The following is an 18,037-nucleotide window of genomic DNA, read 5'->3' as shown; positions in this document are numbered from 1 at the left end:
TCCTCACACGCCACACAGTGTCACACTCACTAGCCTTCATCCCTATACCATACATACAATACACATCTTCCTTAACAAGATATGGACGTCACTGTCCCTGAAAACAACAAACACCCCCCCCCCCCCAAAAAAAAAAAACCCTCATTGGATTTTCGTGATATTTTCAAACACTCGTTTGCATGGCGACAAAAGAGTTCTCTACACTCAATCATCATCGAGTCCTCAACGCCTCAGATTAGCAAGGTTCGCCCACAATTTATCCACCTTCAATTATTTTTTTTCTTCTTTGAATCAGTGTTATGACAAGGAAATGGCTCCCAGAAATATCTAGGCTCTACTGTATTGTGATTGCTGTTTACACAGAAAAGGCAGCAAGTGGGTCTTATCATGCTGACTTGTAACTTTCAAGTCTCTGGATTGATATGGCACTAATCAAAATGGGGTTTATCTTAAAAAAAATCAGCTTTGGTAGGAGCATTTTAATGTTGCAATCAGATTAGGAGGATAGGAGCCTCTGATGGTCCCATGTAATTTTCTTTTGGAATGAATGATTTCAGTTTCCATGCAGAAAATATTGCAATCAAATAATGGTCGTTGGATGAGAAGAAAAATAAGAAGAAGCTGAGATTGCTTGAACCTTAAATTAATTGTTGAGTGGGGGAAGGATTTGGTGCTCAGAATAAGTACTCCTTTAAATAAGCTAATTGTGAGATTAGGTGGGATCAGGTACCATAATCAAAATTCCCAAAACCGCCCTTTTTTTATTTTCTTTTATTTGCTTCTGCCTCCTATTGATTCCTTGATTTATGTCTCTGCATGTCATATCTCACACCAAAAATGAAAATTGAACAAAGCAACAAACAAGCTACCTGTCTTGTTTTCTTTTGCTCGCATATCATCTGTGTCCCAAGTTGCCTCTGCAACCTCCAAACATTACATAGCACCTGAACACAGTCACTGCCTCCAATCTCTACAGAGAAAATAATAAAAGCCATATATACCTTACCTTCTCCCCCATCTTTCTTCTGCATAGAAAATTCTACTCTCCCTCCCTCCATCTCTCTCTACTTTAACCTTCAGAAGAATTGCCATAGCCTTGTACCTTAGAATTTTCAGATCCTTCGAGGGTTTGATTGGAATAGAGTGGAGAGGCTAAGATACTATTCACCACTTCCTGTCCTTATGATAGAAGATATGCTTCTTTGAATTGCAAGTCTCTTCTGCCCGTTGTTTATATTTCATCAAATTAAAGACAATAGCTTTTTGCTGCATCATCAGAAGAGATAAAGCAACAAGCCAGCTACTGCTAAACAAGCGTGAGATGATTTTCAAGGCTATTTGCTCAGATAACTCAACTGACATCAAAAGGGTACGAGAATTTTGAGCTGCTTGATCGGAATCATTTGGCAACACAAGAAAAGATCTGATAAATGGCTCGCCTACTGCTAAGCACAGATTCAACATCAAGTCTATCAGGTCATGGCAACAGGACAGGGGGTTTTAACACTAGTGATGCCAATTTCGACACAAACATGGTGATTATACTAGCAGCCTTGCTCTGTGCACTAATATGTGCTTTAGGGCTAAACTCAATTGTAAGATGTGCTTTGAGATGCAGCAGCAGGTTTGCTTTTGAGACACCAGATGAAGCGGCAGCTCGTGTAGCAGCAAAAGGGTTGAAGAAGAGTGTGTTGTGTCAGATCCCTATAGTTGTATATGGTTCATCAGGTGCTACTGATATTGGAGCCACTGAGTGTCCAATTTGCCTAGGAGAGTTTGTGGATGGGGAGAAAGTGAGGGTTCTTCCTAAGTGCAACCATGGATTCCATGTGAGGTGTATAGACACATGGCTTCTCTCACATTCTTCTTGCCCTACTTGCAGACAGTCTTTGGTTGAACAACACTGTGCAAACACTTCTGGTTCTGGAGATGTATAGTTGTGGCTGTGGATGAGGTTTGCAAATCTTAACCCTCCACCATCAACTCATCAAGATCTCTACCACAGAAAAAAAGATGGAGAAACAGAGAATATGTTGTTTATAGCTTTCTATCTTGGGATTTTCTTTTTGTTTTGGGGATTTGCAGCGCAGTTATTGTGATTTGTATGGAGATATCTGCTAGGTAAACATCAGTAATGCAGATTAAAATTTCCTGATAATTATTCCTGAGTGTCCTTTCCCATTCAGTGCTTGTAAATGTTCTCTGTTCTAAAGCAGATGGTACTGAATCTTGCATGTTTGTTTCTTTCAAATTGATTGAAGGCCAAATGATACCCTACTAGTAGCTTGACTTTCCCCACCCCCCACCAAGAAGAATGGAAAAAGTGCATATAAACGGATGCTTTGTTGAACTTTTACTTTCTCATTGGTAAAATAGAAAAAAGAATGTCCACAGACAGCACTTCGATCTTTCATTTACCTCACTTTAGATTGTTCTCGTTGTAAATCCTAATTAACTTCCATGGACCTTTCTTATCATCTTATTTGGGTACAAGTGGTTGTTAGTGGACAAGTTGATATATTATATCAGTGTCAATAAGTATAGCAAGTGACTGAACAATCTGTGTTAGAAGTCTATCAGATTGATTCCTCTTGAAAGATAATTTTATTTGCTCTGCATGTCAAAGCAGACATCAACCTGGCTTTTTCACTATGGGTAGAGGATGCTTCATCACATGGAAATTTAGTATGCAAAATAAAACTAGCCTTAAGGAGCAAACCATGTCAAAACAAATACATAACAAATGCATAGAGTAAGAAATTCCAATTTGCAACAATCACTAAAAGGAGCTAGTCAATTTATATACAAAAGACAAAAACAACAAAAACCTTAAAACCATTGTTATCCTTTTCACGTGTAAAGCATTTCTCACACCCTAGTCCGTTTTCATTCAAAGTGATTGGTAACAAAGTGCTCATAACAGTGGTTTTCGCTTCCAAAGTTCCAGTTTGATTTGCATTCCAAACTTACGAAAGCCCAAAACATGAGATTCCTACAAAGTAGATCACAAGGCATAAAGAGCAGATATCTTTTTATTCTTTTCTTCTTCACTTATCTAGGCATATTTGATACTCCAAATCCTTCTTATCACATTGCTATTTCATGACAGACTCAGGTGACACTCAAAAATGTTGTCACGATGGCACCATTACTAGCACTGAAAATCCAAAAAGTCTCAATCTTTTAAACTCTTGCTCATGCTGAGTGGTCTCCAACGAGGATTAATGATAAGTTCAACTAGATGAGTGGGATTCAAATGTGAGGAGGAATTTGCAGGCACAAATTTAGAAAGAGAACAACTATGAGCGGACATTATTAGTTACAGAAATGGTGAGGAAACACACACACACACACACACACGCAGAGGGGGGAAGTTACTTAGCTCATTAGCCAAAGGAAGACAAATTTACTTGCTCTACTGTTTTTTCTTCTCCTTTCACAGTTTGATTTGATGTGCAAATTGTGTACAACAGCATGGTATAACACAAAGGAATCATGATTTGAGATTGCGTTGTGGTGTGCTCAGAGAATGGAATCTCAAACTATAGTGTTTGCTTGATGGTTTTGTGCGGACTTAGGAGGCCCACAGTTTGAAAACAGAGAAAAGTAATTCATTGCAGCACTACCTGTGAATTTCGTCCAAGTAATGAGAATTTGGGATTCAAATTGAAAGAGACGTTATGTGAAAGGAATCCACTCATCATTGGGCCACTTGTCATCGCCACCTCTCTACTTCTTTCATGGGTTCCCATGTTAAATTTACTCTCATTCTCCCTCAGATCTTTTTCCCCCTTTTCTCGGGTTAAGGATTTATTCACTGTTCATATATGCTCTTCCCCTATTTTCGTACAGCATCAAACTGGCAGATTCAAGATCCAAGTTATCATTTCACCCCCAAAAAATATTCCAAAGATATGAACTTTCACAGTGAAAGCAAGACATTCGGATTAAAATATTTTCTCTTTTTCACCCTAACGCAAATATGTGTGCCACACAAAACACAATTCCATTCAAGATAATCCATATTCCATGCTGGTTGTTGCTGCTTTTTTCTTGACATGGGATCTGAATTATTAATTTTTTATCTTGTTACCAATTCTAAATAAGTAAGGGTGTGTTTGGTTGGAAGGGAGGGGAGGGACCTTCCCTCCAAATTGGGGGGGAGCTCTCCTCCCCTCCCCTCCCCTCCTCCTCCTCCTTCGCCTCCCCCACCCTTCCCTCCTCTCCCCTCACCTCCCTATCCCTCCTCTTCTCTTGAATCAAACATACCTTAAAGTAAGAATGGAGATTTGTTTTAAAAAATGATTATTAAAATTAGACATGAATATTTATGTGCTTATTGTCACATTGTTCGGTAAATACATGTATATGTTAGGAAAATGAAAGACACGGCCGTCTAATATTTGAATTGTAAAGATCATATATTTATATTGAAAAAAAATGATAATATAAATTAACAAAAAAATTCCTCAAATTTTTATGGGGAAGATATAATTCTAAAAATCCATTCAAGGCTAACTTGACTTCATTACTATGTAGTATTACTCCTTAGCCTTTTTTATAAGTTATTTCTACTATTTTCATCAATACAAATGCAAAAAAAAAAAGAAATGAAAGTGTATAAAATTTCAAATATACCCCTATACAACAAATTTTAAAAGTGATGTATTGTTATTTTTTCTCTTATGGAGAGTAATTTTAAATATACTTTTTAAATGTTATATAAAAAGTCACATTATGACTTATAAATAAAATTAAATAAATTTTATAAAATATGCCTTATAAATGTGATGTGAAAGAGTACTTTTCAAGCTTTGCTTGCCCTTTTATCAACTGAAAAAAAAAAAAAAGGATCCATTCAAGGAAGGATTGATGATGGACTTTCGCCCACTTATTACATCTTTTAGTCTCTACACTGGCCAGATATTAGGTCCAGTCTAATTTTGGGATTGGGCTTTAATATTGAGCCCAGGAGCTATGAGAGACTAGTTCATGGTTCAGCCCGAAATATGTTTCGGGCTCAGAGGCCCAAAAATAATATGACTTAAAAGTCAAGGCTTCATTTGAAAGGGACGAAAATAAAAAGAGAGGGAAATGTCAGGAGCCAAAAAAAAAATTACGGCATATATTTACCTTCCCCCCCTCCCCCGGCCCCCAATAAAAAAACCGAAGGGAGCAATGGGTGGATAGTTGCTTTAGAGAAGCTTCGTTGAATTTCGATATTCGGACAGCGAACAATCTATCTTCCTCTCTCTTTCATGTCATTATATGGAGTGGCAAAAACGTTAATCACATGTTTGCGTGTTTGTGTTTTCTTCTTTGACTCTACAATTGTCCCCAGCTTACTTATCAATGTATACACAAGTACTGTAACTATAAGAACTTATCCCTCGAATATTCCCCGTGACTCATCTCTATTTATAATATATCCTTAATTTATAATGATTTTTTTATAAATTACTTTTAATGCATTTTATCAATATAAAGAAAAACTTTAAAACTTGTTAAATTAATTTGAAATTTTAATAAATTTTTAATTTCATTCCTATTAAATGAGTAACATGCTTTCTCTTATTAATATTTAATGAATTGTGAAAGGAAAAAATTATAATAAAAAATTAGTGACATGATTTATAAATAAGATTAAAAAGGGAGTGTATATATACACACTTTCAACGATTTCATTTGTGAGTATAGTTTAATCTACTTATAAAATAGAGCCAATAAAATGAGTTGAAACCCTTACATGGTGATTGGTTGTATTGGGAGAAAATAGGTGTTTTTTAAAAAATGCAGGTCTGCCCATTATAAGGTTAGCCTACTTAATTTTTTTTCTTCCCAACCTCTAGAGAGGCTCAAAGTCAAAAGTCAGTGACACCTCAATCCAATCCTCACGCTTATGCCTCCCTCACTAATTGAGAGTATGTTTGATTCAAGAGAGAAGTGAGGGAAAAATAAGTGTATATATAACTTTATCTTTATATTATTAAATTTTTTAGTATAATATAGTTATGAATGTTTCTAACATCTAATTATAAATAAAAAAAGTAATTATCATTATTAAATGTATTATTAAAAATATATTATTGTTGAACTTGTTTAAAAAAGATAAAAAAAAGTAATAATTAAAAGAAGAGATATATTAATCATTATATAAAAAATATGCCCCTCCCCTCCCAGTCCCTCCAATTTGAAGGGGAGGAGAAAAGAAGAAAAATTTCTTAAAATTTTTTCTTCCTTACACTTTTTCTAATCAAGTAAGGAAAGAAGAGTAAAATCCTCTTTCTCTTTTCTCCCCTCTAACTAAATGGATCCCAAATCAATTTTACTTGAACTCCTAAAAAGATGAAGGTTGAAAGTCATTCGTTATAAGCCCATGGTTGTGAGCCATTAGTCGTCCGATCTTCACATCACAAACCCTATCTCCTATTCCTCCTATTCTCTAGTCGCCACGTTACAAACCCATAACCAAATTAGAAATCCCTTGACCCTCTCCTCATGGCTCTCTCTCTTGATCTTGCAGTCAACTTGGAGATCTCCTTGTCCTTGACTTCCACTTTCGCTTTAAGCCCGGTCTCCCCGCAAGCACTCATCCCTTAAGTGTGTTTGTCTTCGACTTGTGTTTGATCTCTCTCATCTTTGACTTCAAGTTTAAAAATTTTAACTAGAATCACAAAACAATAAAAAATTAAGGGAAAAATATTTAGCAAATACTCGCAACCTCATTTGGAACTTCCATCAATACTTCTGCTGTTCTTCAGTAATCTTCTATAAGAAAAAACAACATATATTATTGGCAAGAAGGCAGCAGGCTACTTCAACCCGCACCACATGACCCGTGGTTGTGGCAAGCCAGCATGTAAAATGTGATTTGAAGGGCAGGGGAGCGGAAGAGATTATTAATTGTCAAGCATGCCCTTACTCATATATTTACTATTTAAATAACTTTCTAGTTTTTTTAGCTTTTATAAATTTAAATAACTCTCTACTTTTGTTAGCTTTTATAAATTATAATAAATATATTTATATAGATTTATTATATTTTTAAAATGTGTTTTTTTAAAGATCATTTGATTTACGTTAATTTATCATTTCATTAATTTAGATATGCATTTTATTAGAGGAATAGACACATCATTATAAAAGAAACAGATTTTTTTTTTTAACCCTTGAGCGATGGTTAAAAACTATAATACCGGAAGAGGAAAAAGAAAAATAAATAATATGGATATATATTTCCTTATAAATTGAAGTATGACATCCGCGAATTGAAGAAATCATATATATATATATATATATATATTACATGTATGGTGATCACTGGATGAAAAAAAAAACATGATGATGATACACCTAATGAAGATTAATTGTGCGGGGACCGCAATAGACTAATCAAGAAAATATTGGTATATTTTAGTTTTAGGTAGAGTGATTTCTTGTGCTTTTCATTTTATTGAAGCAAGGATAATTTTGGAATACCAAAACTTTAATTTCAATAAGGATACATTAATCATGTAATTTGCCACCCCTCGAAAAAAACCCCAATTTAAATGGGAAAGGGTCTCTTCACTTTCTTTTTTTCCCCTTTTCTCTCTAATTCCCCAACAGACCATCCATCAAATTTATGTTTAGAATAAATTCATTTAATAAAATAAATTCAATGATCCCAATTAAGAAATGGAACGAAAAGTAGAGAAAATAAGTAAAAGAGACCCTCTCCGAATTTAATAGGAGCAAAATAAAGGGAGGAAAGGGGAGAGAGTGAAGATAAAATTTACCACTCCTTCCTTCCATATTTTCAACCAAACAACATACCTCCTGTAACATCCTGATTTTTTATATAATAAAGAAATTGTGGAATTTAGGTTTTGAGAAAAAAAATGATAATAATAGGAATTTATATTATTTAAGGTTATTTAGAAATAATATTATGGTTAGGTATTTAATTATGAATTTAAAAATTTAAATTTAAACCACATAAGCAATATTTAGTTAAGATATAATACATAAATAATTTTTTTTATGTATGTGTTGAAAAAAAAAAGAGAGAAGGTAGAAGGAACAAAAAAAAGGGGTGGAAGGTTGTTGTTTTTAAGTCCCACATTGGTTAGATGAGAGAAGAGAAGAGGTGCCTTCATGTATAAAAAGGAGGGGGTGTGTGCATTAGGAAGCATGAGAGGCTAAGATGCAATTTAGAGAAAATTGCAACTTTTGGCCCAAAGGTTTGAATAATTAAATTCAAACCTATAGTTTTTTTTTAATATAATTTTGGGACTCACAATCCCATTTTTATATTATTTTTCTCTCTTCCTCTCATGTTGCTCGACGTTTTCTCACAAGGGGGAATTATTTTCTTTTCCTTCAGGTATGTTCTAACTTTCCTGTTTAGATTAGCATTTAAAAATGTATTTAATTACAAAATTAATTTTATAGTTATTTTCTAAATAATATTAGCTTTCTAGTGATATGATTATTTTGTAGGATAGAGTAAATATTTTGATTAGGATTTTTCTATAGGATAGTTAATCTGATGATATGATGGATTAAAAATATAGGTTAAAATTCTTAGGGATATAATAAATATTATAGAATATTTTCTTGAGGTTGAAACTCATGTTTAAGAATTTTTGAGTTAAAATCTAGATCTATATGGTTGAATTTATGTGGAATCTGAGACGTAGGGATAAACCTATGATTATTAAATATTTATTTAAGTATGAATAGGTATTTTTGAGGTTATAGAAAGGTGATTTGAGGCTTCAGGATAATTCTAAAATTTTTAATTTATTTTTGGATGAATTTTTAGAATGTAGAAGGATGAAATTGTGATACTAGAAGTGAATTGAGGATAAAAAAAATAGTTCATTAGGGTACGAGAATTTTAGAAAAGAATTTGGGAAGTTAAATGAGGCATAAATCTTAAATTAGTGTTAATATGGACTATAGATTTAAGACTTTCTAACTCTTTAAATTAGAGTTATTTATTTTAATGTAAAATTAATATATAGTATTGTGAAATAATTATGTAGATTATATTGACAAAGATAGTGGTGAAAAAGGAGTTGTGAAGGGGAACTTGTTATTCAAGACACAAGGTAACCATTATTAATGTGTTGTGATGGGTGTGTTTGTGAATGGTTATGTGTTGTTTTGTTGTTTGGAAACTGTATATACTTGTTTGAAATTATTGTCAAGTGGGTTAAAAATTTATTTTTGTTCATCATGATGAGATATTATTGTTCGGATATATTCCTGTTTGGATATTTGAATGATGCATGACTTGTCAGGGTATTTTAATGTATGGTGTTAATGGGAATTTCTGTTCGGTTAATTATTACCACGTGGTAAGCCCTCATTGGACCCAATGAGTGGCGTGTCGCTTGGTCCAACTCACCTTTGGCCGGGTGATTTGGCGTCCGAGCATGGCGAAAGGAGGATATAAGGTGCAGTCATGCAAATTAAATACTTGTTCGGTTTGTTTGAAAATATTGTTCGGTTAAATGTTTTGTGTGCCCACTTAGCAATCGCATGATTAGTTACAATCGCATGCATCATTACATATTAATTTTTGGTTACTGGGACTTTTAAGTCTCATTCGCCGTGGTTAATATTTTTACAGGAGCGAGTCTGGCCGAGAAAGCACCAGAGGTGTAACTGTGGTGTATGAGACACCATCTTTTACGTTGCCTCTTATTTTAGATTATACAATGTATCTTGTGCCAACTTAGGACATATCTTCTTTGTGAAGCATGTAAACTCTAATCCTTTTTATTAAAAGTATTTATATGACCAAGAGGATTATGTCTGTCCCTCTTGATTCATGACCTGATTTGAATAACATGCTATGAGGATCCTGTCTGTCCCTCATGGTTCTAATTGCTTTTTGAGATATTTTAAGACCTGTGGTATATTGTCTTGGATGTATCATGGTAAGAAAATTTTCTACCATGATAATGGTTTTAATAATTTATGAAAAATCGGTCTGTAATTTTGAGGGTGTTACACCTCCCCTCTCTTTTCCAAGAAAAAAAAAAATCTGAGCCAAACCAAAAATAAAGGACACGTGCGGAGCTTGAACTATACATGTAACCTGAGTTAGGGGGTTTTGAAATTCCTGAATGAGCTATAAACACTCTACTATAAAATTAAGCTTGGGGCTTTCAATGTTACATTAATGCCAAGATGCGTGAATGTACTATTAATCACTTCATTATATATCAAATTTATTTTCCATATATACACATAGATATTCTCAAAACTATTGCTCCCTCCATCTTATTTTCCTTTCTTTTATTTTTCTTGCCAACACCGTCCATTTTTGAATATAAGATAAAATAACCATCTTATATAGTTTAAAATAATTGATTAAGTATAATAATTATATCCAATATTCAAAAAAGCTGCATTAAATTATCTATCTGATTAATGAAAACAAATCTGTCCAATGAAAGTAAACATTGATCTCATAAGGGATAGTTTGATTTTAAAAAATGTGATAAATGCTTTTTAAAAATTGTAAATTTGCTTATAAAAAACCACATACGTCCCGTTTGGTTATTAAAATGAAATGAAATGAATTAAAAAAAAATAAGATAAAAATAAATTAAATCACCCTTCCCCTATAATAAATATGATGAAACTCATAATTAAATATATACTATAAATGTGAACACACCATTTAAAAATATTATGAATAATTATTTTTAATTTTATGAACTAAATTACCCTTCTCCCTTGTGAATGTGCTCTCTTATCTTCTTTGATGATATTATTTTTACTTTTATTTTTTAATTCATTTATTTTTAATAAGCAAATAAGACCATATTAGTTTTTGATATATTTAAAAATAGAAGTCTTGAGTTTGAATACTAGGTATGTAACAGCTACAGTGGGAAGCATACTCCTTAAAGAGGTGTGTCTTGCAAACCATTGATTGGATTAGTCTCTGGATCAAAGACTTAGGATATGAGAGTGAACGTAAAAATAAAAAATAAAAAAATCGATGGAGCAGTATTACATTAACGACACAGCTGAGTAGAGGTAACTAACCACTCCATCCATCTCATTATACATATATATGTATTATATATATAATTTACCAAATTTATTTCTCCTTTGATTTAATGTCTCTAAGAATATCATAATAAATATCAGATTACTCCAAGAATAAAAAATGTTACTGTTAAACGTTTTTTGAAATTCTAAAAAGCTTATAATACGCAACAAATTTGTTTCCTAGAAAGACAAATACAACGAAACAGTGCAAGAATCACAATTATTCAGCGGAGATGGTGCAGATCATCAATTCCCAAGATTGCAAAATAGTTTCAGTTCAGCCCTTATTAATTAAACTTGGGGATCACATGTTGCAATTCTAACAATATATCCCATCTCTCTATGCTGCAGAGATCAATTTTGTGAGTGATCAAGGGATCGTGAACATGAAAACCCCTAAATTTGCTCTCGTTCTTGTTTCCTTTCTTCTCTCTTCATATCACCATCATCTATCAACAGCGCAAGGTTCTGCAAATGACTTGATTGATCAAGTATGTCAGAAAACCAGCAATCCCACTCTGTGCGAATCCACCTTGAAGTCAGACCCAGAAAGCGTCGGAGCAGACACCAAAGGGCTCGCTCACATCATGTGTGACAAATCACTGGACAACGCTAACGAGACCTTAAACCGAGTCATCCCAGAATTGGTCGGAAAGGCCAGAGAAAAAGCTGTCGCCGACAAGCTCCAGAGTTGTCGTCTGATCTATGCCGTGACGGTAACTGGTATATCGTCTGCCGCGAGACAGTTAGATTCTGGTAAGAATGATGTTGCCCTTTCTTATTTGGAGATTGCTGCTAATGGTACTGATTCCTGTGAGAAGGTTTTCACTCTGGTGCCTCCGAAGATGGCCTCGCCTTTTCCTGATAGAACCAAGCTTCTCATGTCTCTCGTTCGTTTAGCTCAAGACATCGTTCACATGATTGTTTGATTTATGTGTGTTTTTGTTTCTCTGATGCCTAGGATTTCCATCTGATATATAAGCAATAAGGTTTGAAAACAAGAGACGTATGTGTTTTATCTGTATTTTTAGCGATCGTGCTTCACCGTCGTTTGATTACTGTGTTTTCATTAGGAGAAAATCGATTTATAACCTATATATATAATATTATACTAAAATTCATAATACCTCGCATTATTTATTTTTAAGGAATTTAATATTACTAAACAATAACATTTGACAAGTAAAGTTATTCGCTCAATAAACATTTAATTTGTTCAAGTTCTTGTCAAATTAATATTAAATTTTTGAAGGTCCTTCGTTGATATTATATTCTCCATATTTATTTACAAATCACGAGAAATATTAGTTTGCTCTTAAAATTATGTGTGATTCAAACAAATTTAATTTTTTTTATTAATCTTGTCAATTACCTTGAAGCCCTGTGCATACAGCCTCCCGTGAGTGGAATATCTTGATTGGAACCTTTTGTGATTGCTTATTACATGCCCCTCTATTTTTTTTTATTAAAAAAGGTTATTAATTCAATTGGGCCGACTGTGGATTATTTTATATATTGTGATATAAGGTAACGCGTGGCCTCTTATTGTAGATCTAGAACCATCGAATGTATGGTAGCTGAAACGTTTTGCTCGTTTTTCTTGTGATTCCTGTAGGCAGACCAGCCCCTGCAAACTAGCTATTAACCATTAGCTGTCATATTCAAGACGAGAAGAATAAATACATTGAATTTTCTTTTTTATATATTTAAATGACTTCAACCGCGATACCCACCTTTGCTAAAGCATATAATACTATAGTCTATCAAATTCAAATAAAAAAATTCCTTCAAATTATATGATAATAATCTGATATTTTAAAATATTATAATTATGCTCTTTGAACCTTTTTATCAATAAATTTTAAATTAAAAAGATCATTTTATCTTAACAAATTATAATTTTTTATTTAATTCTTGCAATTTACAAAATAAAAATTATGATTGATACTTGTTTCTCAATAACAAAATGAACTTGACAATTTGTGTTCAACTTTTGCAATTTATAAAAAAAATTAATAATTTTTTAAATAAAAATTGTGATTAAAGTTTGCTATTTTTAGTAAAGGCAAAATAATTATTTTACTTTAAAATTTATTAACACAAAGGTTGGGACTTTATTATAATTATAGTATTTTGATGGATCAAGTTATCATTTATATAATTCAAAAAAAAATTATTGTCATTTTTTCAATTTAAATTCAAATCTTTTATAAATAAAGGGATAACAACTTCAGATGAATCTATAAATGTTGTTACAGTTAATAAACATATTTGAATGTTGAGATGGTAGCCATGTATATTTAATAATATTAATAGTAATAATTTAGTTATACTCATTTCGATGCAAAATTAATCAAGGTCACACTTTTTTGTTGGATAAAAGATGATAACATAAACAAAAAAGATTACATCAGAAATAGTTATTATATACTTAAAATTATTAAAAAATTCTATAAATTTTTCAATTTTGCTCTTTTTGCCATTAACAATCACGATATTTTTTTTAAGAATTGAAATGATAATAAATAAATATGGAGCAATTTTTTTTTAAAAGTAGAAGAATAATTGCTCGAATTTTTTCTTTTATTAACTTATTAAGGACAAAAAAGTTTCAAAATTTGTCTTATATTAAGGATTAGAATGAGTGCTTACTTATCAAGGAAAAAAATAAATTTTCTCATATTTAAAGTTTAGACAAAAAATATTTTTTTCATTAAAGAGTTATGGAGAGTATATATTTCAAGATTTTTTACTTTTAAAATTCTATTTCTATCCATTCCCCACCCACAAGGTCTATTTCTTATTATTAGATTTTTAAATATATATTAAAAAGGCTAATAAGAATTTAGCTCAGTACTCATAGTTAATATCAAATCACCAGATTCAATTTTGTTTGGACCAAAACACCCACCTTAACATGACTAGCAACTAGTAATTATATTATTAAGATACATGCATGCATGAGTTTTATACAAAAAAAAAAAAAGGAGATACATGCATGTGGCGGTGAAAATTCTCTTAAAATTAAAAAACGTACATTTTTTAAAAAATGCGCATGAGTGTTCATATACAGAGCTAAATGCATGAACACTCTAGGATGGATCCTCCCCCCACATTTGGATGTTCCTTTGGTAAAAATTGTAACGCGTGCTTGTAAAAATTCTAAAAATAGATTTTGCCCTCCTATTCAATATTTTTTTTTCAAGTTGGCCCCTCACTCGTTCCTTTCTAACCCGTTCCTGCTCATACGGACACCATGTCAAAGGTGCTAAATGATTATAGAGCTTTGCTATATCACGATCTTCCAATGAAATTGTTATATTGTTCACCTCCTTTGTATTTTAAAAACATAGTGAGGTGCGAAATAGAAATTGTGGTGGGTCACGGGGTTAAATTAATCATTTGAACTTCATTTAGTAAAAAAATTACGTATGAAGTGGAATTTCAAAATTTTCAACCAAAATATTTTTGGTTCCTAGTTTTGCAAATAGAAGGGATATTTTATAAATCCCGGAAAAAAAAGGGATGTCGATCTGGATCAAGCCAAGTTAAACCACACGTAGGATTCAAACTCTCCAAACAATTTCTACCAAGAAAATCTCTACAGACAATAATTGTTAGTCTTTTTCTTTTTTCCATTTTAGCATGCTCTTGATTCTTGAATGTCGTGACGAATTCGGGGTATGGAGGCAAATTTGAAAATATAATATGAAGCAGGGGGGTCCAAAAATTATTTCAGTATTTCTTATAAGTAAAAATTCTAATTTCTTTAAAGAGTGATTATCCTTCCTTCCCTCTAGATTCGTCCCTGTGTTGAATTTGGCAAATAAAAAGCAAGATTTATCATTTAGTTCAATTTAAAAAAAATTGTTCCAAAAATAATAAATTTTATTTATAGAAACCAAATTCAAAATTGATCTATCTAAAGTTGCAAAAATAAATTATTTTTAAAAACAATGAACCGAATTAATTAACAAGAGCGAGAAAAAGAAGAGATGAACTTTACTATCAACACTGAACCAAGCATGAAAATAAAAGCCAAGTGAAGAGGATTATTATGTTAAAAAAAAAATCAATAGATTCACATTTTGGCAAAATCCAATTGTTAAAATTAATTTGATTTTGATATAAAATCGAATCCAAACGAAGTGATAAACAAGCTTACTCCAATCGATAACTGACAATATTTTTCCAAGAGGATAGATCCAATAAATAAAGAATAATTTCCTAAAAAAAAATAAAGAATAATTGAGAGCGGTACTTGGACAGTAGGGTTCAAAACTATTGTTTAATTATTACCCAAAAAAACTAATTTTATAATATTCATAAATTTATATAAAATCAAATTATAAAACTCCGACTCCTAGCGAGCTGCTGATGTGGAATTGCATCTACTGACGTGTCATGCGATACTACTTTTATTGGCCAGGAATTTGTCCAAGCCAACGCTATACGTGTGCCCGCTTTCGACATCCATGCACTTTTCTCGTGAAGCCACGTGCCCCTCTTCTTCCTCCCCGACGCATAAGAACCACAGCCATCCCCCAATCGCACGCGCTCACTCTTTCCTTTTCTCTTTTACTCCAATCAATCCCTACCGTCTATCAACACATCACCCTGAATAAGGAGAAGACTACACCGAAATCTAATATATCCACCCGCAGAGAAACATAACCTGCGCTCTTCTTTGCATCTCTCGCTTGCAAGCAATGTTTCTTCTTTGAACAAGGAGTCCTAATTGGAGGCCAACGAGAGGGAGGAAGAAAAAACAAAAAAAAACCCTCATTAGCTATCACTCTTTTCATTTTTTTATAAATTATTTTTATTAACTTCATCAATATTAAAATAAAAAAAATATAAAATTTTAAATATATTTTTATATAATAAATTTAAAGAATAATATGATATTATTTTTTTCTATCATAAAAGTTAATTTTAAAAATATTTTTAAATATTATTTAAAGAATCATATCATAATTTATGAATAAAATTAAGTAAATTTTTTAAAATATATTTTATAAATGAGAGCAAGCATATTTCAAAAATTTATTTGAAATTTAAAATTACTAATAAATAAGTGACGGTTTCAGGCCAGAATAATCTCGACCGTTTAATCTTCGCCAGATCTATCACTATAAGCCTATAACTTCTACTCCCTCGCTTTTTCAATCTTGGCTCACCTTCCTTACAAATACGTGTCTCAGGCAATTGACTTATCTCCAGGTCGTTCTTGATATTCTCCATCCGATCCTCCTTCGAACTTCGCCATTTGATTCTTCGTTCTGATTCGCTCCTTCCGCCATCCCTATAGATGGCGTTTTCTCTCCGCATTGGTTGCACCGGCAGCAATCGTAGTTTTGCCAAGTTCGGCATCGACAATAATCTGTGTAGTCTCTGTGGCGGTGCGCCACGGCCCATGTCTGTGATGTTCGTTGGACGTCAGAGCCGTTCGAGGGGACAGAATAGGAGGATCACTGCGGCCGCTGCCTTGATGACAGCTCCGGCCATGGCGGCTACCGGTTTCCAGGAGAATTTTTTGAGTTTGGATATGGAACCGCGCGGTAAGAGCGATCGGTCAGAAGGAAAAGATGCTGCCGACTCGAGCGATAGGTTGGATAGGTGGATGAGGGATTCTGTGGTAGAGATCGTCAAAAATCTGAGGGAGGCGCCGTTGTTAGTGCAGGTTTTTCCAAAGGGCTATACTGACGGCGGTGGCGATGGTCATATGATGAAGACAAGGACAACGACGGCGACGGCGACCTTGGTGACAGAGAAGAGGGCGACGGAGGAGAATTGGCCAGAGGCGAAGGGAAAATGGCGACAGGAAATGGCGCCATTGCCAGAAGGCCTTATATTGGTGGAAGAATTGACCGGCGACGATCTCACCGGGAAAGAACGAATAAAAGGGAGAGAAAACACGACGAAGGTTTGGGGGTAGTGGTCCAGGGCAGACGGGCAGGATGCGGGCCGGTTTGCTATTTGTTGAAGACGACTCGGGTCGGGTCATGCCAGACGGGACCTTGTTGCACCCACTATTGCTTAACAAGAGTGAAGGACTTGATGGAAACTGTGGAATCACAATTCAAGAATCTCTGGCTGGTTCACAGCGAGAACCAGTGATTAATGTTATTTTATTTTTTAGATATTTGATCAAGAAACTGTATAAAATATAAATAAGATTCATCCTGCAGTGCCATGACCTTGTTCTGGCCATTGATCTTGCTCGGATGTGTACAGAGTCAGTGACACACTGAAATATTTTTCAATTAATCTTCGCATCTAGTTTTCAACATTCCATGTCTGATTTCATTATCTACCTTAATCTTGTTATGTTTGATGATCTTGATCTTTGCTTCGATGCAACTCTTGAGATCCGATCTCTGTACGTGCTCGGTGCTTGCTTTGAAGTGAAGCCTTGTATTGCTGTTTTCATTGCTGTCCAATTATTCAGCTAGTAATTGTTACATTTAATTAATAAATAACAAACGATAAACAATGGCTGAAAGAATCACATGCTATTCGCCTGCCTACAATGAATCGACATCAATGATTAGCTTTGCCTAACTTGCACAGTTTTTTGTTTTTTTTTTTTTTTTTTGCTTTATGTGACCATAAACAACAATGAAACGTGTGAAAAAAAAAAAAAAAAAAACAGAGCTGATGAATCAAAGCCATCACACAAGCAAGTCGCTGAGAGTAACTCGTCAAATTTGTCACTTCTACCATCATCTTTATTCAAAAGAAGTCAATACTGACATATTTCTTCCAATCTTATTATTTATAGAATAGGGAGAGAATATTTCTTTATGTTATTTATAAGTTATATTGTTAATTTTTTTATATTCAAGCCACTGTATTAAATTTTTATTATAATTTTTTTATCACCCATTAAATGTTGGTGGAAAAAAATTATCAAAATATGTATATTTAATAAATATAAAGTTGAGAATTTACTAAATTTTTAAACAATGTTAATGAATTT

The 18,037-nt window shown here is 33.2% G+C and overlaps 3 protein-coding genes and 1 long non-coding RNA gene across 4 annotated transcripts; all 4 read left to right on the top strand.

The window, feature by feature from the left end:
* Positions 1-743: 743 nt before the first annotated feature.
* On the top strand, positions 744-2,232 carry LOC129303497 (RING-H2 finger protein ATL74-like). The gene has a single exon (XM_054942856.1). It carries the CDS (start codon positions 1,431-1,433, stop codon positions 1,935-1,937), a length of 507 nt encoding a protein of 168 aa, XP_054798831.1. The 5' UTR covers positions 744-1,430; the 3' UTR covers positions 1,938-2,232.
* Positions 2,233-8,187: 5,955 nt separating this feature from the next.
* On the top strand, positions 8,188-9,910 carry LOC129301642 (uncharacterized). The gene is made up of 3 exons (XR_008591058.1): positions 8,188-8,365; positions 9,030-9,095; positions 9,620-9,910. It is a non-coding gene; the product is annotated as an uncharacterized LOC129301642 (long non-coding RNA).
* A 1,531-nt stretch (positions 9,911-11,441) lies between these two features.
* Positions 11,442-11,984, top strand: LOC129302540 (cell wall / vacuolar inhibitor of fructosidase 2-like). Its single transcript, XM_054941480.1, has one exon. It carries the CDS (start codon positions 11,442-11,444, stop codon positions 11,982-11,984), a length of 543 nt encoding a protein of 180 aa, XP_054797455.1.
* Positions 11,985-16,366: 4,382 nt separating this feature from the next.
* Positions 16,367-16,993, top strand: LOC129302538 (uncharacterized). Its single transcript, XM_054941477.1, has one exon. The coding sequence runs from the start codon at positions 16,367-16,369 to the stop codon at positions 16,991-16,993; it is 627 nt and encodes a 208-aa protein (XP_054797452.1).
* The last annotated feature ends 1,044 nt before the right edge of the window (positions 16,994-18,037 follow it).

This window comes from Prosopis cineraria, unplaced genomic scaffold, assembly GCF_029017545.1.
Source record: "Prosopis cineraria cultivar Desert tree isolate PC_DT_omini unplaced genomic scaffold, ASM2901754v1 PC2, whole genome shotgun sequence".
Lineage (NCBI taxonomy): Eukaryota > Viridiplantae > Streptophyta > Magnoliopsida > Fabales > Fabaceae > Prosopis > Prosopis cineraria.
The sequence above is the reverse complement of the archived record's forward strand: the minus strand, read 5'-3'. Positions and strand labels throughout refer to the sequence as shown.